Raw genomic sequence first — 27,681 nt, 5'->3', positions numbered from 1 at the left:
CTATAACAAAAAGAAACTGAAATTTCTCAGGTGAAATGAACAAAACTGTTCTAACTATAGTGGAAAACCGTGTTTCATGTAGGATTCCGCCAGTCTTGGCAAGAAACTGAGAAAGGAAATAAGTTTTCACAGCCTTGAAGTTAGTTTACTTTTCATTTTTGAAAACCCTTTGTGCATCCTATTATTTGCTCGTGGAAAATCCCATTTTACATGCCATTCCTTGAAATTTAACCTAATCTGATTTGATTTGAACATTTGATGTGAGCAAACAGACCTTTGTTTTCCCCTGCAGGCCATTTCTGGTACTACCACCGCTGATGGAGTGGATCCGGGTGGCAGTCGCCCACACTGAGCATCGACGAAGCTTTTCTGTGGACAGCGATGATGTGAGGCAGGCCGCCAGGCTGCTGCTCCCCGGTGTGGACTGTGAACCTCGACAAATAAAGTAAGGATACAATGCTCATAACAAAGTTTTACTGCAACAAGCAAGCTGCGAATAAAACATAAAAGTTAAACCTCAGTGAGCGAAGCAGACCCACTGTTAAGTATGGGAAGTCATTTTGCCTAGTGAGCATATCACAGAGTCCTTCTTGTTCTGGAAGTGTTAATCATCCTAAACTGGCCACAGTTTAGAAATCTCTGACAATACAAAAGATCCTGCTATATGCACATTATGGACCAAAGTCTCAGTAACTTTTAAATGGATTGCCATAAAATTGGCTACACAGGTGAAACTCGGAAAATTAACATATCGTGCAAAAGGTTATTTATTTCAGTAATTCAACTTAAAAGGTGAAACTAATATATTACATGCAAAGTGAGATATTTCAAAGCCTTTATTTGATATAATTTCGATGATTATGGCTTACAGCTTATGAAAACCACAAATTCAAAAATCTCAGAAAATTAGAATATTGTGAAAAGGTTCAGTATTGTAGGCTCAAAGTGTCACACTCTAATCAGCTAATTAATCCAAAACCCCTTCAAAGGGTTCCTGAGCCTTTAATTGGTCTCTCAGTCTGGTTCAGTGGAATTCACAATCATGGGGAAGACTGCTGAGCTGACAGTTGTGAAAACCAGAAAACCATCATTGACACCCTCCACAAGGAGGGAAAGCCTCAAAAGGTAATTGCAAAAGAAGTTGGATGTTCTCAAAGTGCTGTATCAAGCCACATTAATAGAAAGTTAAGTGGAAGGGAAAAGTGTGGAAGAAAAAGGTGCACAAGCAGCAAGGATGACCGTAGCCTGGGCAGGATTATCAGGAGAAGGCCATTCAAATGTGTGGGGGAGCTTCACAAGGAGTGGACTGAGGCTGGAGTTACTGCATCAAGAGCCACCACACACTGACGGGTCCTGGACATGGGCTTCAAATGTTGTATTCCTCTTGTCAAACAACAAACAACGTCAGAAGCGTCTTACCTGGGCTAAAGAAAAAAAGAACTGGTCTGTTTCTCAGTGGCCCAAAGTCCTCTTTTCTGATGAGAGCAAATTTTGCATTTCGTTTGGAAACCAAGGTCCCAGAGTCTGGAGGAAGAATGGAGAGGCACACAATCCAAGATGCTTGAAGTCCAGTGTGAAGTTTCCACAGTCTTTATTGGTTTGGGGAGCCATGTCATCTGCTGGTGTTGGTCCACTGTGCTTTATTAAGTCCAGAGTCAGCGCAGCCGTCTACCAGGACATTTTATGCTTCCTTCAGCAGACGAGCTTTATGGAGATGCTGACTTCCTTTTCCAGCAGGACACCCACAAAACACACCTGCCCACACTGCCAAAAGTACCAAAACCTGGTTCAATGACCATGGGATTACTGTACTTGATTGGCCAGCAAACTGGCCTGACCTGAACCCCATAGAGAATCTATGGGGCATTGCCAAGAGAAAGATGAAAGACATGAGACCGAACAATGCAGAAGAGCTGAAGGCCGCTGTTGAAGCATCCTGGTCTTCCATAACACCTCAGCAGTGCCACAGGCTGATGGCATCCATGCCACGCCGCATTGAGGCAGTAATTCATGCAAAAGGGGCCCAAACCAAGTACTGAGTACATATGCATGATTATACTTTTCAGAGGGCTGACATTTCTGTATTTAAAATCCTTTTTTTTTATTGATTTCATGTAATATTCTAATTTTCTGAGATTTTGAATTTGGGGTTTTCATAAACTGTACGCAATAATCATCGAAATTCTATCAAAGGCTTGAAATATCTCACTTTGCATGTAATAAGTCTATATATTAGTTTCACCTTTTAAGTTGAATTACTGAAATAAATGAACTTTTGCACGATATGCTAATTTTTAGAGTTTCACCTGTATTTATGCCCCCCTCAGGATGAATTTTAATAACGTTAACGTGATCCCTTAACCTTTCGTCTAGTGCCATCATAAGGTCCAATACTTTGACTATTGAACAAATACCTGAATTCCCATCAGCCTGAGCTGTACTTTGTGTTTATTGCTAATTAGCTCATGTAAACACGCTAAAACAGAGCTGATAGATGATGGCTGTAGACTCAACTAACATGAAGTGTGTTGTTGTCCCTCTTTTAATGGATAGCAGTAACCAATGTCATAGTTTTGTGACTTGGGGATAAATCTTCTTGCTGTTTATTTGTCCCTCAATTACAGTCTCCCCTGTTTACCCCCGCTCCCCCTTTCTGATACACACAACAGCAGTTATGTGGCCTTGCACAACATTTGTCACATGGCAGCTCAGTCAATGATTTTGTGTTGGTGTCAGTGGGTTAAGAGTCTTATCACATTTCAAATATGCGCAGAGAAACACTGAAAGGTGTGAATGGCCAATTAACATCTCCTTACCTACAGTATCTCAGATATAATTGTCATGTAGCATTGAACAAACAACATGAAAAGTCGCTCTGTGACCCAGTGGAAGCATCAGCTGTGATAGCTGCTCGCAGCTTGGATTAAGAGACTTTACAGGAGACATGAATGAGTAATAATGAGTCACAGCAAAATCCTTACCTGGAGAAAAGCTACTTTAGGAAATGAAGGAAGTAGATAACCAGAAGCAAACAAAGAAAAAATATACTGAGAAATGCAAACATTAGAGAATTGACTTTGAATGCAAACAGCTCAATACTTGAAATAAACTCATAAAGTTGCATTTAATTATATAATACCAAGAGTTTAAGTTGTGAAAAGCAGAATCATTTTCTATTTCCATCAGAGGTGTTTATCCACCGATCTCAAAATCCATTTCTGATATAAGCTCCCACTTAATCACAGTAATGGATCTGATGATTCCATCTGCAGAGCGGAGGATTGTTTCTGTGCAACCAGAAAGCTGGATGCAGCCTCCACAGAGGCCAAGTTCCTGCAGGATCTGGGCTTCAGGATGCTCAACTGCGGACGGACGGACCTGGTCAAGCAGGCCGTGAACCTGCTAGGACCTGATGGCATTAACAGCATGAGCGAACAGGTCCGGCACTTAACACACACTCCTACATGTATATACTACATTAACATCACACACCCACATAGGAATAGTGGAGAGAGAAACACAATGAATTGTGAATCTCTAACAAGTATTACCTGGCAATCCATCCCAGTTCACACACACAGGCTGGGCACAGGCTGCTCCCTATGAGTCATGCAATTCTTATACATGGTACAAAATTCACATTATATACAAGAAAATGTTAATTTCTTTGTGTCTGTGTATAAAGATGTTTATACAAGTATGCACGGATATGAGCAGCATCAGAATATTTGCTGTAATATGTTGTACTGCGTACGGTTGTGCATGCGACAATATACTTGATTTGAAATCCAAACACAGATATGAATATAGATATTTTTGTGAAATAAACAGAGACTGATAGTATTATACCACTACTGTCTATCCAAAAAATGATGAAGAAATGATCTATTTGTATCTGATACTGTAACACTTTTTCTGGCCAGAGCTTTAGGTCGATATCTCAGCCTTACTGCATCCAAGCGTTAATGTCATTTGGGATTTTCTACCTTCCCCAGTCAATGGAAAAACTGGCTATTCCTTGTGCTGCTAAGTGGAAGCTAATAGTGCAATCTGATTTTCTGTGGTCAGAAAGCTGTGTCTGGTTAAGTTCAATTAAGAAACTCTTGGCAGGTTTCTACTCAGATGCTCTAGATTTGTTTGCGGTTTGATTCATACTATATTCAGTTAGATGCAGATTTTAGTATTTACAGGCTATCAGTACAACAAATTGTACTGACTGACACTTTTCCTCCTCACTCCTATAAATGACAAGCCGTGGTGACATACAGGCTTTTATTCACTTGTAAACCCAGCTAAATGCTGCAAAGGACCAGACAGCGTTACAGGAGCAATAAAGTAAAAGCTGCTGTCTGTCATCACAGCCGAGAGGCATTTGAACTCATCATGATGATCATCATGGTCCACCGTCTATTGCTCTTTAGCTGTCTGCAGATTAAGTAGATCGGTGTTCAGGAAATATTTAAGAGAGAATCACCACAAAGGGATGTCAGTCTTCAACATAAAGTGCTTTGGTGTGTTATGAGTGAGTCGTAAAAGGCCTTTGTTGAACATAATGGCCCGGATCAGAGATATGATTGAGGTTTTATGGAAGCTCGTCCAAAACTCTGATGAAAATGTCCTTTGTTTTTTAGTGTAGATTTTTAGGTTGATAAATGGGAAGAACTTGCCACTTGGTTTACAGTAAAGTTCTTTTGTCTCTTTGCAGTAACACTAAGATGCAGCCCCCCTACCACAACCACCAGTCGCTCAGAGCTAAATGTGTGTGGGTGTGTCAGGCTCAAGAGTGCTCTGTGCATATGGTGGCATGTGGAGAAATAAGATGTTATGTTAGGAGTTTCACAGCCCACCTATGCTGTCACTCTCGTCGGAAAGACAGTTATTTTGAGGCGGCTATCATTATGTCTGGAAAATCAGAACCTGCATGCAACTGCTAGAAATGTCTCTCATTGATGAGGAGGAAATTGCATCTGAGTTGTATATGTTATGTATGAATATGGAATGTACTGTAGTGCAATCTTTAGTCATGGGGCTGATTAGTAACCCCCAGTGAACTCACAACATGCACATATGGCACTTCAGATGTACCTTATTTGAAAATAGTGATTTAAAGAACATAATGGGGGAAAAAAAGACTAGATTATTAATTTTTCTGGTATCCTATAAAACTAATGAGCGCAGCTGATGGTGAGCTCCTTACAGAACTGCTAATGGTCTCTTAAGGGCTTTGCCTATAGCACTAGTAGTATTTATAAGGATAAGGAAACAGGAGCCCTTGGAGAACATGCAAACCCCAGACAGAAATGTCCCAGTTGTTAGATTTGAACCCAGGACCTACTTGCTCTCTGGCTATAGTGCTAACCACTAAATGTTTCTGTGATTCTGTGATTGGTCATAAATATCATAACATCTCGCTCATGAGACTAGGGCATATTTCATCCCTTGCTTTTTTTGGCACTCAGATCCTTAACTTAGCTTAACTAAAAAGATCAATGACACCACTTAAAAATACAGCATTACAAGCAATAGTCCCGCATTTGGATAATTTTATTTTATGTATTAACATGTAAGTAGCATTTTTATTAGCAGTGGTCAAGCTATTGCTAATGCTAGCTACTTTATTTGATGTTTTACTTAGTATTTATTTACCAAACTAAACATCTAGTACCTTTATAACAATTCTTCCTATTTTATAGGATGATCATCGGTAAGCTTACTTGTAAAAAGTGTCTCTTAAATCTAGTGGAGTAGTGTACAGTAAATTAAAATGGTAATACACAAGTACAAGTATGGGCAGAACTGAGACATGGCACAACTGTATTGCCGAACAGCTACTGAATAAAGGTTGTTTTTTTTGGGTGCCACTTGTGACTGACTGAAAACGATCTCATAAAGGAAATATAGTCCATCACCTTTCCTTTCTACTAAATTACTTTGTAGATATGAATAATCCTGTCTGATCCCTTTAACGGTCCTCCTTTCGTCCCTCCCACAGGGAATGACCCCACTCATGTACGCCTGCGTCCGCGGTGATGAGGCCATGGTCCAGATGCTGCTCGACGCCGGAGCCGACATCAACAGCGAGGTCAGTGTTCACGGGACACCATCAGCCTGTCAAAATGTCACATTGATTCCACATTTTTGTTTTTGTCCAAAATGTTGATTTACATTTTGTTATGTGTCTCAGTGAAAACGATGAACCCACTTTGTGTTGCTCTTCCACCCCCCCCTCCCTCCTCTGTCTTCACTGTCAAACCTGCTGCTGTCGGCATGCTCTCTGTTCTCCTGGCAGCTTATTACATGAAGTGCACTGATAAGCAATAAAGGAGGATTTGCACATTTGCACTGTAATAATGATAGTTTGTCTCTACACGGATACAGAATAATAATAATCCACTGAAAGTAGGCAGTTACTTCATCACATTTCACACTGCACACATTCAGCAGCAGTTTGTGTTCTACCACATCAATAATGCATTAGTGTTGTACAGGTGTGTGCACTTAGTGTAACTCGCTACCACAGACTGCATGAAGTATGAACTTCATTGCACTTATTTACTGTGTTGAACTAAGAGCGTTAAAAGTAACCGTGAAGCCCTATTGTTATAAATCCTGTTTTTGTCTCCGCAGTGTGTCCTCTGTCCTCCGTTTAGGTGCTTTTATCTCAATTGGCAATAAGAATATTCAAGAATAGAAATGCATCGTAGACTGTCCTTCACCATGTTGACCCATCATTGTTGATTGTTGTGATTGCTTCATTGGTTTAGTGCCTGTATTTAGTGTAGGTGTGTTGACTCAAAAGCAAAGCACTACCTGTATAAATGATCTAGGAGTTCCGTTTGATTGATAAATGTTATTATTTCATGTATTTCTAATGGACTCTAGCCATGCAGATTATGCACAGAGGTTTTAAACAGGTCCCAATAGGAATTTGAAGAGTCAGACAAGATGATTAAATATATATATATATATTTTCATATTTTCCTTTTGATTTTTCTTGTGACATGAACGTTACTTTTACCTCTTCAGACTTCAAAATAAACAGCCTGAGAAGCAAAAATACTTCTTTTGGTGAACTCAAAACTCATTTGAAAACTCATTTGAGTTCACTGGATTAATGTGCAAAGCAAGGGGTTAACAGCAGTCCCCTCGCACATATATATGGTGTAGGTTCTAATTTATAGTTCAACATCACATTTCACTTATAGCACTACCGCAGCACTGTTGCGTAGTACATTATCTGGCCATATGGAGCTTTAATTATATTCCCCACGCTAATTGTGTTTACATTCTTGAATTTACCTTTACTGAAAAGAAGAAGATTACGGAGTCTTTTCCTAAACATGCTTCATGTTGTGTTCCGTCTGAACAACCTCCAGCTGCATCAGAAACTTGTAGGAGAAAACACAAGCTGACCAATCACAGGCCTTTTGGTCTTAATGTTGTATCCCCATAGCCAGTGATGTGTAGTTACACTTTTGATGGTTCACATCAGCTACGGCTCCGTAGCTACACTGTAACCCCTTAACACTCCTGGCTGGATTCAGCCATAACCTGTGAAGAGTGGTCACGAGACATCTCTGCAGGTTGGAAATCTGCTGACCTAGATAATCCCCAGACTTTACTGTCAACAGGCTTTCTTCCTCTGGCAAATACTGTCCACAGCAAGGTCTGTGGGTTGTGACACAGCACCAAAAATTAATTTCCACTCACCTCAACTGTATTGCGGTGGCGACAAAACAATCTTTTTGATTGTAACTTGGGTGAAAAGAGCCTTTAAGTAAAGTAAAAGCAGATGCTGTTGCACATCAGTGATTGAGCATTTCACTACTTAAAAAGTTTTGTCAAAATATGACTCTAGAGCCATGATAGGTATTGCAGTCAATGATGCCCTCTGTTTCTGCTGAAACTGCCTTATATTACAAAGTGATTAATAATTCATCACTGTGAACACAAAAACACTAACAGTCCCACTGTTGTTTAGCGTCAGAGCTCAAATGAAATGTGACATTACATTAAATGTCTGTTTGGAAGAGGCCTCCTCTAGGCGACATTTAGAAATAATTTCTATAATTTACTCTGTGAAAAGGCCACTTTTGAAACCACAGAACAACACTGGGCTGTATGGCTGTTTAATTTTACTCTGACGCTGCTTTGTTCATGAGTCAGTGCCACCGTCTTGACTGTGTTTGTAGTCTTTGCCAATGTTGTGTTTTCTCTCTGGTTTCATTCCCCTTTGAAATGAAACACTATTTAAAGATGGAGCCAGGCGTATAGTACAAAGTGTGGTCAGAGAGCCATGCCAAGGCAGATACATACTCTTAACTTGTCTCATGTTTAGAGTGAGGCCTGAGATGACAGGTACAAGTCAAGCTGCTCAAGATTTTTCTGTGAAACTCAAGAGGAAAATCTCCCTCTGCCATCCTGCCCTCCTTTGCTTACACTTCTCCTCCTGCATACTGCTTCTCGCTCCCCCCTTCCCCCTATCTCCCGCCCTGAGCTGTGAATGTTAATGGCTGTATATCTCTCTCCCTGAACTTCACCTATGACTTCCCAGGTGCCAAGCACAGTAAACAAGCACCCCTCAGTTTATCCTGAAACGCGCCAGGGGACGCCACTCACTTTCGCCGTGTTACACGGACACGTCCCTGTCGTGCAGGTAGTGACGTTTATGACCTGTAACCATTAACCTGTGGCCCTTGCCCTAACCTTTGCACCCAATGATGATGATTATTATTATGGTGCATCATAATAATGCCATATGTCGTTTTTATTTCTCCTTCTTGATCCTATCTGTGCAGTAATGATCTCAGTTATGTGGAGAGGACTTGGTCCATATAAACCCTCCAGATTATGTTTGTTTTTAATAATGTATGCTCTTAAAGGTGTGTAGATGACCCAGCACCCTGCTTTTCACCACAACTGAATCTAAGGATTGGACCTACAGCAGCAGGGAGAAACTTCCAGAGGCAAACTAAACAGAGCAGAGCTCAGCCAGCCTGGTACACAGCCTCGGGGATGCCAGATTTCAGTGTTTTGTTCAGTTCTGTTAATTTTTTATATATAATGCATTCTATTGCAGTAGTTATTGTATGAGCTGACACTGGCTGAAAGCCTGATGAACAGCGTCGCCCTCAGGATTTTTTTCAATTATTAATCTGCACCACCGCAATCAGAGTTTTTTTCGGGGGGGAATAGAAAAAGAAACCATCTTGATTCTTCCTTTCTCAGCTCAGGCAAGTCATCATCAACAATAAGCCCTGCAGACAGAACCTAATGAGGAAGTGTAGCAAGGAGTGTGTTCAGTGGCCAGGGCTAGGCCAACCTCTAAATGAGGTGGTTAAGGTTTCCAACAGTTGAGGCTTTTCCTCTTGCCAAGCCTGAGTGTAACACACTATTCTCCCGCCTGGTTTGTTTTCCCCTTCCCCCCTCCCTCCCTCTCTATCCACCTCCCTCCATCCCCGCCACAGTTGTTGCTGGATAATAGAGCGAATGTGGAGGGCGCCCTGCAGGATGGGACGGAGAACTACACAGAGACCCCACTTCAGCTGGCCTCCGCTGCAGGTAATCCCACACAAGCATGAAGGATTTGGATACCTCTTCATATTCAGATTCCAGACGTGCATTTCTGACCCAAGTATTCTTATTCTCGATACAGCGTATATGGGATTAGTCATTACATGCTTGAGTCTAAGCTCACCAGAAGGCATTCTCACTCTGCTATAATCATCTAATTAATTTATCACTTTCAATTACTATCTGAGATTCAAGAATGCAGTGAATTTTAAACGCTGCTTCTCACGATTGTGCTGCTGTATAGATGTGCAGCCACGTATGAGCAACCCTGCAGCAGGTTCTATTATTCAATTAAAATGGCCTTTAAAACTGACTGGAATTATCTGTCAAAGCAGAACCAAATTTGCATTTAAAGCAGTGCTTCTCAGTCTCAAGGGTGGACCACTGCAGGGGGATATGGATGACCAGGGGAAAAACAAGAGTTTGCTGATGTTATCTGAGCTGACTTGAATCATTCATCTTAAGTGAATGAATTCAACTTGGCTTCTTTTTTATTTGTTGTGCCCCCAGTAGTGTTAATAATTGATAAGAATTCAATCTGTTTAAATATGTGAGCTTTAATGATTATTTGACATTTTGGGAAGAGTGTTCGCGTCCTTGTCGAGAGTTGAATGAGAAGACTGAGACAACTCTTTATTTGTCTGTTAAATTTGAAACTACAACTAGCAGCTGGTTTGCTTAGTTTAGCGTAAAGACTGGATATATTTAGCCTGGCTTTGTTCAAAGCTAACAAAATCTGCCTACCAGCACGTGTAAAGCTCACTAATTAACAAATCTTGAACTGTTGTGTTTAATATACACACACTAAAGAAGTCTTGTCATCATCAGAGGTTGCAAGGAAGTCACTGCACCAAGACAAGAACTCCCACAAATGGTTGTTTTTACACTTTTAAAACAAACAAGATACAATGTGTCAATTAGTTTGCATTTTCTCATTTAGCTGAAGCTTTTATCTAAAGCAAATTACAGTTGCACTTTATGCCAGAGGTCTCACACCTTTAAAGCAACTAGAGGTTAAGCGTCTTGCTCAGGGACACATTGTTGAATGTGTCACAGTGGGAATCGAAACCCAGGCCTCCCAGACAAAGGCTTATCACTGCGCCATCACCATCCCACATAATTAGTGAGCTTAAGAGGTGCTGGTTGGCAGATTTTGTTACCTTTGAACAAAGCCAGGCTAGCTGTTTCCCTCTGTTTCCAGTCTTTATGCTAAGCTAAGTTAACTGGCTGCTAGCTCACATAGAACTGACAGACATGAAAGTGGTATTGATCTTCTCAACTAAGTCTCAGCAAGAAAACTAATATGCATATTTCTCAAAATGTCAAACTGTTGCCTTAAACATGAATTGGAGTTAATTCAAACATAACAAGTTGACATACAATAGTGAATTTTCATGTTTCAGTGAGTGACCTGTATGTAGGCAGCCGCGTTGCCATGGTAACGAGTGATTAAAACACACAGCCATGGATAATGAACACTATTAACATCCTACTCATTAAATAATAAATAATGTAGATGAAATAAAGACCACAATCCCAGAGCTAATTTTGGTAATTAACAGCAGAGTTGCAGACTTTCCAAGTACAGAATACTTTTATGCAGGTTCAGGCTCATTCCCTGTTTTACTTTACTGTCACATTAACTTCACTAGGATATAAAAGCTTGAATAAGCAATGCGAGTATCCAGAAATTCTGGTTACATTCCAATCGGTTTTAAATGAGCAGTGTTTTTGACTGTATTAGCGGAGATCAGTATTGAAGTGCTTAAATCACTTTAAAACTGGTACCTGCAGAAGTTTCTGTTCTAATGTTTGACAGAGTGCATCAGGGATTAGTTATGACTCGTTTTGCACTCAACAGAGCAGATTTAACTGCTGTAGTCACTCGGTTTAATTTAAAGCTTCCACATGGAATTCAGTGAATGTGAAAATGTATTTTGATGTGTTATGTTTTGTTGTTGTACACCTGAACAGCCACATAAAGAACCACTTAAAGAGCATCTCATCACCTCAGAAAGTAGAAATTTTTAGTACCAACATCAGTGGTGGAAGAACAATACTACACTGTAGAAATATTCTGTTACAAGAAAAGTAAAAGTCCTGAATTCAAAATTGTACTTAAGTAAATGTACATTACTGGACTGGAACATAATTTTTTTATGATGCTCAAGGTATTTAAATTCCCCTTCATCTTGATTCTTGTACCCTATGCATATTTAATTAAAGGAAGAAATGTTTTTAAAATGTGTTAAATTTATCTAACATTTACATCAAATGGCAAAAAATCATTTAAAATACTTCATTGCAAGTAAAAGTCCTTTAATCAAAATGTTACTGAGTAAAAGTACAGAAGTCAGCAAATCAGCAAAAAGTATCAAAAGTACTCTATGCAGAATCATACTGAGCTAACTAATGGCAGCCACAGTTAGCAGTAGTTACCAGTTACTTTTGGCAACAAGTAAAGCCATCTGTTCATCAAGAAACTAACTTTCCTTCACGACCGAAAAAGCACTTTCTGCAAGAATTAATGAACAACTCTAAAAAAACTTGACCAGAGTGGTCAAATAACAAAGACAGACTGAGTAGGTGGTTGGGCGCATCCCTGTACTTCGTGGGCTAGCTGCGCCTGAAGCAGATCATGAGCATATCAGGACAAAAAGTAGAGGTAGAAAAATACATTGGATACCTAGCATTCAGATGAGTCTGAAGCCTGAGCTTTCTGCTCACAGGGATTACTTTTACATTAGTTTAACTTTTTTAAACTTTGGCCACATTTCATATGAACATCCGACAATGTAATATTATATGTCATAAAACAAGGGAAACCATAAAAGGTGCCCATTAAGTTAAATTCCACCACAAATCAACATAAGTGGTTGCTAAGTATTTACCACCTAGCTCTATTTAAGTTTATTCATGTTTCATGTGTCATCCTGGTTAGGTAACTTTGAGTTGGTGAGTTTGCTATTGGAAAGAGGGGCCGACCCCATGATCGGGACCATGTGTCGAAACGGCATCTCCTCGGCCCCGCTGGGAGACATGAACTCATACACTTTGGCAGCAGCACATGGCCACAGGTAATACAGGCAATCACACACAGACACACAAACACACACACAGGGACACATACACAAGTGCCGGCCAGCAGAGATCCATTACCACAGTATTGATCCACTTACACACTTTGCCCTGGTCCGTCTGCCTCTTACAAAATCCTGCATTATATGAGAGGCAGATATCTTGGTTTCGCTGTCAGACAGCATGTGACGATAAGCACTGCAGTCTATTCAGCAGCACTTATGGCTTCAGTTTGACACCATTTCCCTGCAGCTGAGTAAGATAAAGCCATTTAACATTCAGGGCAGTGAGAGCTGTCAGGAAGTAGAGTGGAGTGGCAAGCCAACAACACAATGCAGCATTATTAAGATAATCAATTGTAGTATGATGATCTTGCTGCAGTGTGTCGTGAGCAGGCTCAAACTGCATTAGGATTGGTTATGAGATGGTGGGGTGTAAAAGTTCTCTATTCCTTCAACAGGCGCTGGATAACAATTATCTGTACAAAAGGACTTTCTCTTTTATTCTACACGGACAAATAACTTTTTAACCACAGGAAATTCTTCATATCAAAGGAAGATAGCTTGTTGTTGAAACATATAGTTGAAGCATTATCATGAATAAAAGAAGAATTGGGAACGTGGCAGCGGTGTATATATAAATATTATTACACATTTATTTTTTATTTACTTTTAAACCTTTACAGAAATGTGTAAAAATGTGATGTGGATGTTATTAAAGATATACTTTTGGGATTTTTTGCAAAATACACTTGTTTTGTAGTCTTAGCAAGATGAGAATTGATATCTGTTTTATTGTGTTGTTAGTAGGGAGATTAACTCAAGACAGGATTAGCCGAGGTTAGCATAAATCATGAAGCGGGAGTGTGTCAACAAAAAATGCTCCAGACTTCTTTTTTGTACAAAGTGTATGCTGTTAGCTTGTAAGATAGCCACCAATATTTCCAAAAATGTTTAAGAGTTAGAGAAGTGTACAAAACAAGCAGCTTTACATTGAGGAAAGGACTTCTGAAATACTAAGCGCCTCCAACTTTGTGGCAAGAGTTTGGGGAAGACCCTATCCTTTTTCAACATGACAATGCCCCTGTGCTCTAAGCCATGTCCATTAACGTTTTTTTTTAGAATTTGGTGTAGAGGAACATGACACAACCCCATCCAGCACCTTTGGGATGAACTAAAACACAGACTGCAAGCCAGACCTTATCACCCAAAGTCACTGATGCTCTTGTGGCTGAATTGGAGCAAATCTCTGCAGCTAGGCATGAAAATCTGTTGGGAAGACTACAACCAGAAAAGGGCTGTGATAGCGGCAGATTAACGTCCTTGAAGTAGATGTTCAACAATAATATAAAGGTTTAATCTTTGTGTGTCTGCATATTTTGGGCCATGTAGTGTAGATCCATGGACACAGCTGGAGAAAATTCTGTGGTAATATGCTCAATCATTGATATACACTCAAACCCAAGGGACTGATAGTGGTGACCAAACGACAGTGAGCCTCCCACTGACTTGATCCAACAATCTCAAAAAAGGATATGATGTTATATTGGTCTAAACGAGCCCCTCCTTATTGAAGCAGCTGGCGCAGTGATGCGTCCTCAGGCTGTGATCACACGGTTTACATGACGTGTTGAAGTCCATTCTTCTGAAATGAGGGGAACTGTTGTTGCTGCATCATTCTTATGCCGAAAAAGTGTGTTGCAATGTTGCGGGCAGTACTGATGAATCTGCAGACTAAAAAGCATGTTATTTTGTAACATCACATACTATGTTTTCTGTTTAGAGGAGATAATCAGTTCCAGCTGAACATATTTTGGCTCCACAGACCAGTGGTAGAGGTTCACAGTACGCTTATTTTGAGTGTCATTAGAGCTAGAGAGCTGGATGAGCTTAATGTGAAGTTAACAGAGTACGTGTATGCCTAATTTAGAATCATTGCCCAGTCTGTGATCATCAACCTCACAAGTTTCCTTCCTGCTATTTGACCCCAGGCCAGGCTAGGTGTTTTGTAGTTTTCTCATCCCCTCCCCACATCTTCATTCCTTTTTTTCCCTTTTACCCTGGCCTTAAAATATTCTGTCATTGTATCTTATCACTCTGCTTTCCTTTAATCTCTGTTTGTGTTTTATCTCCTTTCCTCTAGGAATGTATTTCGAAAGCTTCTGGCCCAGTCGGAGAAGGAGAAGGGGGATGTGTTGTCCCTGGAGGAGATCTTAGCCGAGGGTTCGGATCCCGGGGAGAAGAGGTTGGCACTGCAGGCCAACGGCGGAGGGACCCTGCGAACAGGAAAGGCCAAACTGAGGGCCCTGAGAGAGGCCATGTACCATAGCGCAGAGCACGGCCATGTGGACATCACCATAGACATCCGCAGCTTAGGTCAGATTTACTAATACATGCTTCACTGGCACACATGCCTCGCTCTCTGGTGCCTCCAGCTGTCCTGGAGATGTGCTGATGCTGTGCCTGTCCTGTCCCGTCTTGTGCTGTCCTGTACACACTCACAGCAATCACCACTTCTCATCCAACCATGAAACAGTCGCACAAGTAGGACTTTTTATAGCAGAGGTGATAATAGCTCGGGTCAAAGGTGTGAACATGATGATGAAACAGTGACCTCAAGCAGTGCTCATTCTGTAGATGTGGCAATCAGCTTTCACCCCAACATTGTCCAGTTCATTGGACATAAGACCTAATGTGTTTGTTGATTAGGATTTGATTAGGATTAATTGACTAATTTATTTCAGTTGACAGAACAATCTCCCCCCTCTCACATCTCTTAAGTGCCATTTAGTAGCTACCCTGGACCTTTTGGTCATATCACACAGTCCTCAGTTATCTTGTAATTACTTGCTAATGTAAAATTTTTGTTTGCCATTTTGAGAAATACTCTTATTCGCTTTTTTGACAAGAGTTAGATGCCAGCAGCTGGTTAGCTTACTAAGCATAAAAACTGGAAACAGGGGAATCAGCTAGCCAGGCTCTGTCCAAAGGTAACAAAATCTGTCTACCAGCACCTTTTAAAGCTCACAAATTTACATGTTATATCCTGTTTGTTTAATCTTTACAAACAACAAAGTGTTAAAACAACAGACTTTGTGCATTGGTCTTCTCATCTAACTCTCAACAAGAAAGCGAATAAGCTCATTTCCCAAAATGTTGAACTTCTTGTCCCTGTCTTTGAAGCAGTAGTTGACCCCTAACCAGTTTCACTAAGAGTAAGATTATGTGAAACAGTCAAAAGCTCTGGAACAGCTACTAAATAGACCGTATGGTAAGACTGTTTATTTCTACTGTTTCTAAGGTCAATAATGATCTTTCAGTCCCATCCACTTGCTCAAGTTCCCAAAGCCCAAGATGACATATTTAAATTGTTTGTTTTGTCTAGACTCTAAAACCTAAAGATAACAAATCAGAAAATCAGCTAACCTTTGGCATTCTGCTTGATAAACGACTTCAACGATTAATCACCTATCGAAATTGGTTAATTTCCTACTCCATAAATCAACTAATCCTTTCAGCAGTGCTGTTGATACACAAAGCATCCACTGTCATGTCATGACATTCATGTTAATTTCACATACACATCATTCAGTGCCCATCATATTGTTGCAGATCATTACAGCCATTTTTTTACGGGACATTCTTTGATTATACCCAAGTGCTTTCTTTATATTCCAGCCGAGTCCGAGTCTCTGACTTTTCACTAATCCAACACTCACCATGCAATCGCCCTTCAACTCATGCTAACACCATAAAGTGATGGAAACATGGTCGGTTCTGTCGCCCTTGAAACTGCTCTGAGTCAGATTGGCTATGCTGTGCGTAAGTGTGTATTCACTGTTCATGTGGCGTTATTCCCAGGCGTTCCCTGGACGCTGCACACCTGGTTCGAGTCCCTGCGCACCTGCTTCATCCAGCACCGCCGGCCGCTGATCCAGGGCCTGCTCAAAGACTTCAGTTGCATCCAGGAAGAGGAGTACACAGAGGAGCTCATCACACACGGCCTGCCTCTCATGTTCCAGATCCTCCGAGCCAGCAAGGTCACCGGGGCTTTCTTTCATGTGCATGTAAACGTAATGCTTGTTAAAGAAACATCAGACAAAATAAGGCTGGTTGGCTGGGAATACAAACTGTCCTGTGCTTGTATGCAAGTGTGACATTAACACTCATATTTGCATAAATTAAGTTGCACTCCAAACCATATTATCATACATTTGCATATCATTTTGTCCTGGGTAGCTCATGGAGACCAAAAACTCTAATCTGTGTAAAGTTTCTTTCCTCACTGGTGTTGGTGTCTGTTTGCAGAATGAGGTAATAAGCCAGCAGCTGTCAGTCATTTTCACGCAGTGCTATGGGCCCTTCCCCATCCCTAAGCTGACAGAGATCAAGAAGAAACAGACCTCCCGCTTAGGTAAGAGAGCGAGTTAAAAATAGTGACTGTTCCTCAATATTTTCAGCATTAAATGAATCTGCATGACGAGGCGAGTGACAGAAGGGTTAGAGTTAAAGCTGAGAGATTCTTGTTTTTTGAGGTGAATTCGTCTCCAACTTTGAGTTAACCAATCTGTGTTTAATGCTATAAAATTAGCTCCTTTTTCCTTAGATTTTCAGTTCATGAAGTCTCTGTAAATGCCACTATTTCTTGTCAGACTTTTCAGAAAATATTAAAGCATTTATGGGCTGATGGTAATTGAAATTGCTTTGAAATTGAATTTTGTGTCTCAGAATGTCAAAAAGACAAATACCCTCCATCCATCCATCGTCAACCCCTTATCCTGCGTACAGGGTCGCGGGGAAAGGCAAATACATACTGATCAAAATGTCACAGCTTATTGCTTTGAACTCATCATGTAACAACAAATCAAATAGTATTATGGTACTCTGTTTGCAAAATCATACAACAATTTTCTTTTTGAGAAGTCATTTGATAAGTGTTAAATGTATTTTAATGACAAAACATTGCTTGTAGGATAAACTATCAACAGGATCATTAAATCAAAATACTCAGGAGGTATATGAAAATTATTGGGGAAGGAAGGGAGTCAGTAATTATCTGCACGTCTCTACAAGTCTTAAAAAGCATTCAGTTCAATTTCTTCAACAAAAAAAAGTCTCAAATTTAATTTACAAAAGTCTTTTTTTGCCTGCTGTAGGCAGTGATGTTAGTTATGAAATGTTTTCGTATGTGATTGCAGGCTGTTGGGAGACTGAAAGTGTCACTGCTACCTACAGAAAGCCCGTCATCTCATAACAAAGACTTAAATGAAAGTAAATTTTAATTGGTAAATTATCATCAGAATCAGTAGAAATGAATGTTACATATGGTAAAAGCACTGAAAAAAATGTGATGTACAATAAAACATACTGGTTTTCATCATACTTTCAGTCGGTATGATTGTGAAACAGATATTAAACTGGCATTCTATGTGGTAATTAAAAGGACTTATAAAGTCTTATCTGGGGCTGCAGCTAACGATGATTTTAGTATTCGAAGCTTCGATAGATTATTTCAACGATTCATCGATGCGTCGTTTAAGAAGTAGTTTGCTTGGCGGCGGATTAACACACGCAGATAGCAGGGATTGTCTGAGCTACAGAGAGAGCTGGAGGTGAGTTAAAAGGTGCAGCTCCCCGACACCCGGTTAACTCATGACTGTGAGGTTACAACTCACGGCCAAAAAGGAGAACAACAAATGCATGTGTAAACATTAACAGCTGAGGTCTGCGGCTTACTTTGGCTAGCCTTCAACTCAACAATCAATCGTGATTTCAGTTAAATGTTAAAGTTGCTGTTAATGTTACCTGGTCTGTGGTCCGCTGCTTTCTGATCAGGCGCCGTCGTGCTGTTGCCGGGGCGACATAAGTTTCGTTTTACGGTGGACGGACGGTAACATTACAGAGTTGTTTTCTTAGCTTGAAATAATCCCATACTTTAGACACTTTCTTCTTTCTCCCTCGCTATTTTCTCTCCACTTTGCGAACAGCACCATTATAATCACGTCGTGTTTACAGTGTAAGCGCGATGTGCGACAGTAATAAATGTCCGTGCGAAACACTGTGGTGTATAGTTAAATGGATTAAAGGAAGCATCAACGCAAAGAATGTGTGTCGATGCATTTTATTAATCGATTTTATTGATTTAATCGATGAATCATTTCAGCCCTAGTCTTATCTAGAGCAGAAACCCTGGTTCTGCTGAAGGCTGACTTTTTTTCATGACTGTATTTCAAGTCAAGAGGAAGGTCCACATAAAATATTACCAATTTTGTGCTTTTAAAAGAAATGAAACATAAGTTCCAAAACCCCCTCCCCATAATTTTCAAACACTCCCTAACCAGGATTCCGCATATTTTTTCCAGTCTTTTTTAAATCCTAATGCTCCATTAGGGGCCCTGGAGACCTCCGTCTCCTCTCTATTTTACAGCTCAAAAAACATAGTTAACACCATGACACATCATCATTTTACCTAATTTTATGGGAATGGCTTTTGAATCAGATTTTAAGATGATGACTTTCAGAAGTCTGCTAATTACTTTTGTTTTGTGGTCTCAGAGCAGTAAAAGTTGGTTAATTACAGTGGATTTTCATATGCACCATCCCTCCCAAAAGTCTATTTGGATTTCTATTGTTGCAGTTGTATAACAGTTCTGTCTGTCTTCTTGGCAAACAAAAATATATGTTCATGCATAGCCCATATAAAATAAAACATTAAATATTTACTTATTTGGTGCAATAACAGTACCTATTACTCATATCTGTATCACCTTCATCAAAGTCCAGTTTGCTGCAAAGGGAAAGGTTACCACTTCAGAATGTAGCGACACATGTGGTTTTGAAAAGGAAGGAGGGAAAAACTAAAATTTAATGGGAAAAGTATGTTTTGTCTTTTAATTTCTTATCATTTTTCACACATTAAAGCAATGGGTACTGTGGGACTCCAAACAAATAATTATCTCTGACATTTTATCCTCAAGGTTAATTTTACAAATTTGACTTTGAAAATTTATCACGATGATGTTTTGCAAGCGGATATTTGTATTCACATGTCTGTAATGATGTGATTTATCAGTCTGATCTGGTATTAAAAGCTCCTTTGAAGTTGGGAAAGTCACAGACATTTCCACATTTCCATTTGTTTCTTATAATTAGAGCAGGAGGAGGCACTGATGCATAGACTGACTGTGCTGCAGCACCACCTAGTGTTTTTTCAACAATAGGTTTAGAATAAAATGACAAGTAGTTTTTTATTTTGTATTTGAAGAGAATTAATGCTTTAAAAACCTTTGACAAGTAATTAATTGATCAGAATGTTTAAGGATACACTAAACCAGATATCAAATTAAATTGCCTGCCTTTCAGAGTACTAATGAAATTGGAATTGTTGTATTTTGATAATGCTTCACTGATAGCTGAATGATGAATTGCCCTCTGGGTAATTAATGACCATATTAGTGTAATCTTTTACCATTTGCTGTTTTGCATTCATAGTACAGGAGACTTGAGTAATGAGACATCATTTGGCTGTTTTTATTGGATCTTATAATCTTCTTTTTCTCAGATCCCCACTTCCTTAACAACAAGGATATGTCCGATGTTACTTTCCTGGTGGAGGGGAAACCGTTTTATGCACATAAAGTTTTGCTGTTTACAGCTTCACCCAGGTAAAGTTTTTTTATATATATTTGTTTGTTCTTTTTTCCTATACAGATATAGTAAACATAATAAACAAAATTTCTTCTGTTTCATCCAGGTTCAAGTCACTGCTCCAGAACCGACCAGCAGCAGAGAACACCTGCATTGAGATCAGCCATGTCAAGTACAATATTTTCCATGTAAGATATTTATTGCATCATCATTTGCTTTCCAGTAATAACACAAAACCTCATTATGTTGTTTTGTTTTTTTCAAAATGCAAAGTCAGTTAGAGCTGCAACAAATTTGGGGAGCTCAACCGATGCAATCATTTTTTGTTTTAAAAACTTGTAACGATATTAGTACTTTATAAAAATACTAATATAAAGAAAACGTTAACAAAATTGATAACAATCCTTCAAATGTGTATAGATTGAACCCTCTACTGTTCTGTGTTCCAGTTGGTCATGCAGTATCTGTACTGTGGAGGCACTGAGTCTTTGCACATACGCAACACTGAAGTTATGGAGGTAAAAGAGACTTAAGCAAAGCCTGCTGAGCGACAGCGGAAGTATTAGCATTTCTAATCCCAAGTCCTGTGCCTCATTCTGTGTGGCTGTACTGTTCCCCGCAGCTCCTGTCTGCCTCCAAATTCTTCCAACTAGAGGCCCTTCAGAGACACTGTGAGATCATCTGCTCCAAGAACATTACGACGGAAACCTGTGTGGACCTGTACAAACACGCCAAGGTGAGATGTTGGAGAACATTTAATTAGTCAAGTTGTAATAAAATGTCCCTGTTTAAATGCCAAAAATGGAAAAACAAATGTTAATGTAATTAATTCTTATGAAAGATGCAAACATAACAGAAATATAATAATTATACTGCCTATTAAATGTATTTTTATTTAAAGCTGCTCTATTCTATATTTTTATATTTAGAATGGATCAAATGAATACAAGTATGTGAAAGGGCTTATCACCGACTTTTCCTTAGCTCCACAGAGCTGATTGAAGTCATTGTTTTGGATTTATGGCCCACAGTTTTATTGTTTTGGATCACCCTAAGCCCTCTCATCGTAGTGTTTAGTTGCAACTGTACACTATCAGCCCATCACCAAAAGACAGACAGACAGAAGTTTTCCATGGGTCTTTTGCCAAAAAAAGGAAGTCCTCTTGACCTTAATCTTATTTCCGGGTGAAACTGCAAAAAAAGTCAGAAGAAAAAAATTACATAAAAGCAGCAGGGAAGTGTGTACTGACAAAATGTGACAATGAATTCACTTAATAAGATGACAAAAATAATGTTAAAATTATCATTAGCGACACTTGCAGTATGGCTCTTGGTTGGTCTGTCCAATGCTTTGGTCCAGAAATATCTCAAAAACTACATAGATGGATGGATCATCTGGTGCAATCAACAGGTCAAAATTTCAGTTTGTCCAATAATTTGGTTTATGACTAAATCATTGCCAAACTAATGACATTCCAATCAGCCCCGGTTGTGTTTTGTGTTTAGTGCTAAGTATTAGCATGCTCACACGCTAAACCAAGAGAATTATTATGGTAAACATTGTGCCTGCTAAACATCAGCATGTTAGCATTGTCTTTGTGAGCATGCTGATGTTAGCATTTAGGTGTGCCACCAGCCTCACCAAGCTGCTAGCATGGCTCTAGACTATCGGTCTTGTTTTGTCTTGAAAATGGTCAAATTGTAATGTTTGGATGAAAATGTTTTTATTTTCCGAAGAGGGATTAATAAAGGATCTCTTCTAAATGTATATATCAAAAAAGACACCGTGGCACACAGCAGTGCCAGTAGTCTTTTCACTAAAAGCAACACAACACTGCACAAATTTTGACCAGGAATGCATAACTTCTCAACTAACAAAAAATTATACCATCAAAATAATTCTAAAAATTCTAATGCTGATGTTGTCATCACCCTTCAGATAAGTTTAAACTCTGCAATTTTCTCTCTATCATCTTTTTTTCAATGTAGTTCCTTGGTGCCACGGAGCTTACGGCTTTCATCGAGGGCTATTTCCTGAAGAACATGGTGCTGCTAATTGAACTCGACAGCTTCAAGCAGCTGTTGTACGAACCTCCTCCCGCCGAGAGCCCCATGTCCAGCTTGTCCAGCCCCGGCATCTGCACCGACATCCTCCTCGACCTGGAGAACACTCTGGCCACACGCATCCGCTCCATCCACCTCTCCACCTCCAAGGGCTCTGTGGTGTGACATTGTCCACTCCGAAGCCCTCCGATCCAGGCACAGCATTCATGTAACACCACTTTTAACGACCAGTGCCATGCTACACAGCCCCATCCACCTGCCCTGGCCCCACTGCCGAGGATGGGCTGTCGGATGTTTTTATGTCAGGGATTCCCTTTAATTCTGCCTGTTGCAGCCCCCTCGAGAAGTTAATGTTGGCATACATGACAAAATCAGAGAGAACTTTCTCGCCTTGTCAGAGGCTTGAACTCTGGTGTCCCAATGGCTCCCACCGATCACTTCACACCCCTACATTAAGAAAAAATAAACAGAACTGACCCTGCAGTATCACTTAGACCTAATCGTGATTTTGAAACTTATTGTATTTCATATAGGATACATGCATGAAATACATTCTGTACGCCTTTTTCGCTTAAAAGGGTAGAGTAGAATTTTAACTCAATAAAAGCAGCTTTCTCATCATCTCTGATATGAGACTTTGGTTTACAAACAACATCAATTTATGGAAGTGGATGCCATTGCAGTATAAAGTTTGACACCAAACGCCAAAATATAATCTAACTTTACAACCAATAAAGTGACTAGTAGCAATGCCACGAGACAGACTATAGGTGGACTTGTTTGAACTTATTTACATTTCATTCTGTCACTTCTATGTTGGATACGTTTCACTGTGTTATATCTACTCTGTGCAGAGGCCAAACTGATCACACGAACTTCCACCGTGGCTGACACTGCAACACTGATTAAACTGAAGACGGCCCATGGGCAGTGAAATCTATGCTGACGTATGCTTGAAACATGGATGTCCAACTGGGAAATTAACTTGTGATAACTCCACGAACACTGTCGACTTTTTTGCATGACACCTACTCAACTGAGCTGCCCTGATATTGCTTTTTATGCAGAGCTTACTTCACGAACCACTTTCGCAAAAGGGGAAGTAAGGGAAAACGCTGCTTATTAACTTTCCATCCACTGCAAAACAGACTGAGTGCGATAGGATTGAAGATGGATTTCGATTGGCAGGGACTTTCTCTTTAAAGCTATTTAAAGCAAAGTGTAAATATGTCCTTAAAGTCATTGTGCTGGTCGTTTCTTTCCTTTCTTTTTTGTAAACTGCTGTACAGTATCCTCCTACACTCGCTTGGCTGATAACACCAGTCTCATTGAATGTGCTCCCTGAACAGTTTATTCCTGCTGTATGTGTCTGTTTATGCAAAAGTTGCATGTTTAATCTGTTTGAATCCTCCATTCCGCTTTAGGTGTGCTTTCTGTGTAGATCGGTAGGGCTGAGTAGGGTGTTGATTGTTCCAATCAAAGTACGTTCCCGTCATTTATTTTGCTATTTCTGATACATTCCGAATGATCATGAGATGCATTTTAAAGTCACTTTCTGTTTTTGGCTTTACCTCAGCTGAATTTCTCAATAACGTAATTTCTGTGAAGGTGTGTCAACAGAGTTTATTAGAGACACAACAATGTGAATTGTGACTTACAAAGTCAACCACCTCTGAGTGGACATGCTAAAACAGCGGATATATCACAAAAAATGTTTTACAGTTGGTTGAGGTGAAAAAGTTGTTTGATAACAATCAATAAAAACAGACTTGGGCACATGACTTAAACGTCTACTCAAGCTTCCACCAAGCAAACAAAAAGGGCAGCAGATGAAAAAATCAGATCTGTGTGTACCATGAGGAGACATTCCTCAAAGCAATACACAAAACAAACAAATGCCATGTTTTCTAAATTTTGAGGTTGAAGCTAAAGTTTGCGGTGCTCAAAACACAATCTGCAGTTTAAATTAATCATTTTTAACTTCAGGGTCAATTTTGGATGAATTGGGCAACAATAGCAGGTGTTTTGTTCACAAATTTAATCATGAATAAAGTTGAAATAGATTGAACTGGTGGCCATAACATAAATGTTTAGGATCGTGCTAGTGTCTTGAAGAGTCCTGTGTTTCTATGTTAAGTAACACTGAAGTAATACTGCTGTTTGAAGAAAATTTTGAAATGGGAATAGAGAAAGGAAAAACAGCAGCTCCTGCCTCTTTGCAGCTTCGTGGCCCTTCATCAGTCATCAAATTCTCAACGTGAAACCGTATAAAAAGTATTGTTTGTGACATTCTATCAGGTATCGATGTGGTAATTGTCTCAGGTGTTTTGAGATTTGGTTCAGGGGTTTTCATTGGTTGTTTCAGTGTGTCTTTAGATATAAGATGTATAGTTTCGTACTGTGAATTTAACACCTGACGAAGGTCCGTGACCAAAATGTTGTGTCTCTTGTAAACTCCGTGCAGAAACCTTTATCCCTTTGTTACACAAGATCACATTTTCCTACACACCTGTCCACCAGGTGTGCATTAGACAATACAATACTCTTAAAATGCTCAACCAGTCACCCATTATTCAGCAGCAGCCCTGAGGTGTAAGCCCAGTTGTTGAAATGATGCATATTCACTCAAAAAGGGTAAAAACTTAAAGCAGTTCAACAATATTTGAATAAAACCCAGTTTAGTCGACCACGGCCCCTCTGACTCAGATACATCTTAATTTAGGAGGAAATCACAGAACCTACGGTATATTTTATGAATGTAACAATGCAACACAGGTTGAATATCTATAAAATGTGCAATGTTGTCCAGCAACAAACCAAAAAAAGACGCTTCCTTCTGTTTCCAATGGCTTACAATGCAAATGTCTCTAAAGTGTCCTCATACTTTGTGATGTTGTGCCGACATTAATCTGACTACCTTCAGAAAAGGAGACAAATGTTAACGACTTAAAATATTGTAGCACACTCCAAATTACTTAAATATTTGTTTTGGGCCAAACATTTTTAGAAAAGCATATAGGCATATAAAAGTTGGTTTTAAGTTCTGTAAATAGTTACAGAAAATGAAATATAGATATTATCCTACAACTTTATTTTCTTACCTACATACATAGCACTATATATTTTATTTTACATTCCACAGCTATTTTGTTTTACAAAAGTAAAAAAGATTATATAAAAAGATGCTTTAAAGTTTTGAAATTAAGCAATATTTCCATAAAACTGTAGTACGATGAATAATATGCCACAGGATATGGAGCTACAGTATAAATGTGAATTGAGAGACAAACATAACATAGACAAATGAGTGACTGAAAAAAGCCTGAATATACTATTTATGTTTATATTTTTGTGACATCGCATGGTGTATTTTCCTTTAAATGTATTTTACTCATTTTAAAAGAATATTTTAAACTTACAGGCTACCAGTCTGTTGACTTTATCCTGCTAGCTTTAATGAAGCGGATCATTTATTTAGACTAACTCTGGTTTAAATAAGTTATCTTAAAAACACATTTGCCTTCATACTGAATCACTATACATGCCCACATTTGAATTGAAACTTGCTATTTAAAAGGTAAAATGTCTTAAAGATGCAAACCATTGTCTCCACAGAGGTAAAAAGGTTCATAATGATGTCAAGCACTTTTTGTGCCAGTGTTACTGTAGCGTCACACACACACATACACACTCAAAAGCATTAGTATTTTAACAGTGAGCTTAAGTTTAAGTCTTATTGTTAGCCAAAGCAGCTGAATATGGCTTTAGAAGAAGAGAAAAAACAAAAGACCTCCTCTGGTTTTTTATTAGTCCAAATATTACGCCATTAGCACAAGACTAACTTCAGCTCGCCGCTGTACTGGCGCTTTTGATTCAAAACTGGGTCAAAGTCATAGAATAAATGTTGGTTCGCATGGCTCTTCTTGTTTAATGTTGTTAAGAATGTGCTTTGTACACCAGCTGTGTCTAACAAGACTCTCCCCTTAATTTGTCTGAGCATTTATTTGCCTGCGTATTTGTTCCTGGTAATAAACAACATTTCCCCTAGACGCAGTGGAAACATGCATGGGATATTCATTCGATTTCAAATCCACAGGGGGGATGAACTTTTGCTATAATTTTTTCCTTTGATGAGAACATGTACAATGTACAAAATTTATATATATATATATATATATGAAATATAAATTATACATGGTGTGAGAAGCAGGGGTGTGGTGGAGTATAACAACAAAAAGGAATGTTACACTCGTGCTACAGTTTCTGTCGTTCCATGACATGCTTTTGTGGACAGCTAATAAACGACCAGAGTTTAAACCATAAAAAGGTAGTTTTTTGCTTTATTTCTGACATGGTTTTAGCCATGCTAGTGAAGCGTCTCTACTGATGGTAATGTCTTGTCTGTCAGTTGGTTGGCCACTTTGGTCCAGAATGAAATATAACAAATGTTAGATGAATTTCCATGAATTTTTTTTTTTTTTTTTTTTTTTTTACAGATATTAATGGTGCCCTGAGGATGAAACCTACAACCTTTATCAATCAAACTTTATTTGTACAGCACCTTAGTGAGACAGTACAAATGTAAACATGTTTCAAGTTTTCTGTTTTATTGTAAAAGCAGTTAATGCTAATGCCAACAGCCGGTGGCAGCTGATGGCTCCCTAACATATAATCCTAGACATAAAAGCACGGACACTGGTGGTGTGTAAAATAAATAAAAGCACTTAAGACATTCATTCAAGAATGATTTGTCTTCTAATGGCTAACACTTCTGGAATGGGTTGAAAATGCCCAATATTTGTAGTGATGTATGAGGAATTCAAAGATTTAACCATTAGCCTACACTGTAAACCCGAATAAGTTCAGAATACTCAAAATATTTGTGGAAACTGATTACCTCAAACCTTTTAAGTAGTGGTAATAATATTTTGAGTCAAACTTAACTTAAATATAATATAGATTATATAATATAAAAAACTTTAATACTAATACTAAATTACATTGATTCACTGATGCTTATTAAAATTAAATTCCACTAATTCTTTACTCAACAAATGTAATTGTGCACAACTCTGAGGGAAATCTACTCAAAAAAATGTATTGTGCTAGACTCAAATACTAATGGAAAGTGATTCAACACAATTACTACTAGTAAACTTAAAATTTACAAAATGACCGTTTTCAGATACTAGTCCTCAAAAATACAAATACAACTCCATTTTTACAGTTCAAACATCTTCTGTCATTTCTACATTTAACAAAATAAGGTACATCTTGCATAAAGCTGAATAGACCAAGTAATTGACTGCTTGATCAGATA

At 39.1% G+C, this 27,681-nt stretch overlaps 2 protein-coding genes across 4 annotated transcripts in view; both read left to right on the top strand.

Moving 5' to 3' along the window:
* The window catches only part of tnnt2c (troponin T2c, cardiac), a 116,484-nt gene that overhangs the window by 37,109 nt on the left and 51,694 nt on the right, over positions 1-27,681 (top strand). The gene's annotated exons all lie outside the window — the stretch shown is intronic.
* LOC123984942 (ankyrin repeat and BTB/POZ domain-containing protein BTBD11-A-like) lies at positions 297-26,687 on the top strand. 3 transcript variants are annotated; one of them, XM_046072215.1, is made up of 14 exons: positions 297-445; positions 3,273-3,438; positions 5,993-6,082; positions 8,555-8,656; positions 9,468-9,561; positions 12,515-12,650; positions 14,794-14,936; positions 16,512-16,690; positions 16,959-17,064; positions 20,212-20,314; positions 20,404-20,485; positions 20,747-20,815; positions 20,920-21,033; positions 22,287-26,687. In XM_046072215.1, the coding sequence occupies exons 1-14, from the start codon at positions 318-320 to the stop codon at positions 22,524-22,526; spliced, it is 1,752 nt and encodes a 583-aa protein (XP_045928171.1). In that variant the 5' UTR covers positions 297-317; the 3' UTR covers positions 22,527-26,687. The 3 variants fall into 3 exon arrangements, with proteins under 3 accessions (XP_045928171.1, XP_045928170.1, XP_045928172.1); XM_046072214.1 differs by having other exon boundaries at positions 14,794-15,026; XM_046072216.1 differs by lacking the exon at positions 8,555-8,656 and having other exon boundaries at positions 14,794-15,026.

The sequence above is a fragment of the Micropterus dolomieu genome, linkage group LG16, assembly GCF_021292245.1.
Source record: "Micropterus dolomieu isolate WLL.071019.BEF.003 ecotype Adirondacks linkage group LG16, ASM2129224v1, whole genome shotgun sequence".
In the NCBI taxonomy this organism is placed as follows: domain Eukaryota; kingdom Metazoa; phylum Chordata; class Actinopteri; order Centrarchiformes; family Centrarchidae; genus Micropterus; species Micropterus dolomieu.
Note: the sequence above shows the minus strand (reverse complement) of the source record. Positions and strands in the feature narration are given on the sequence as shown.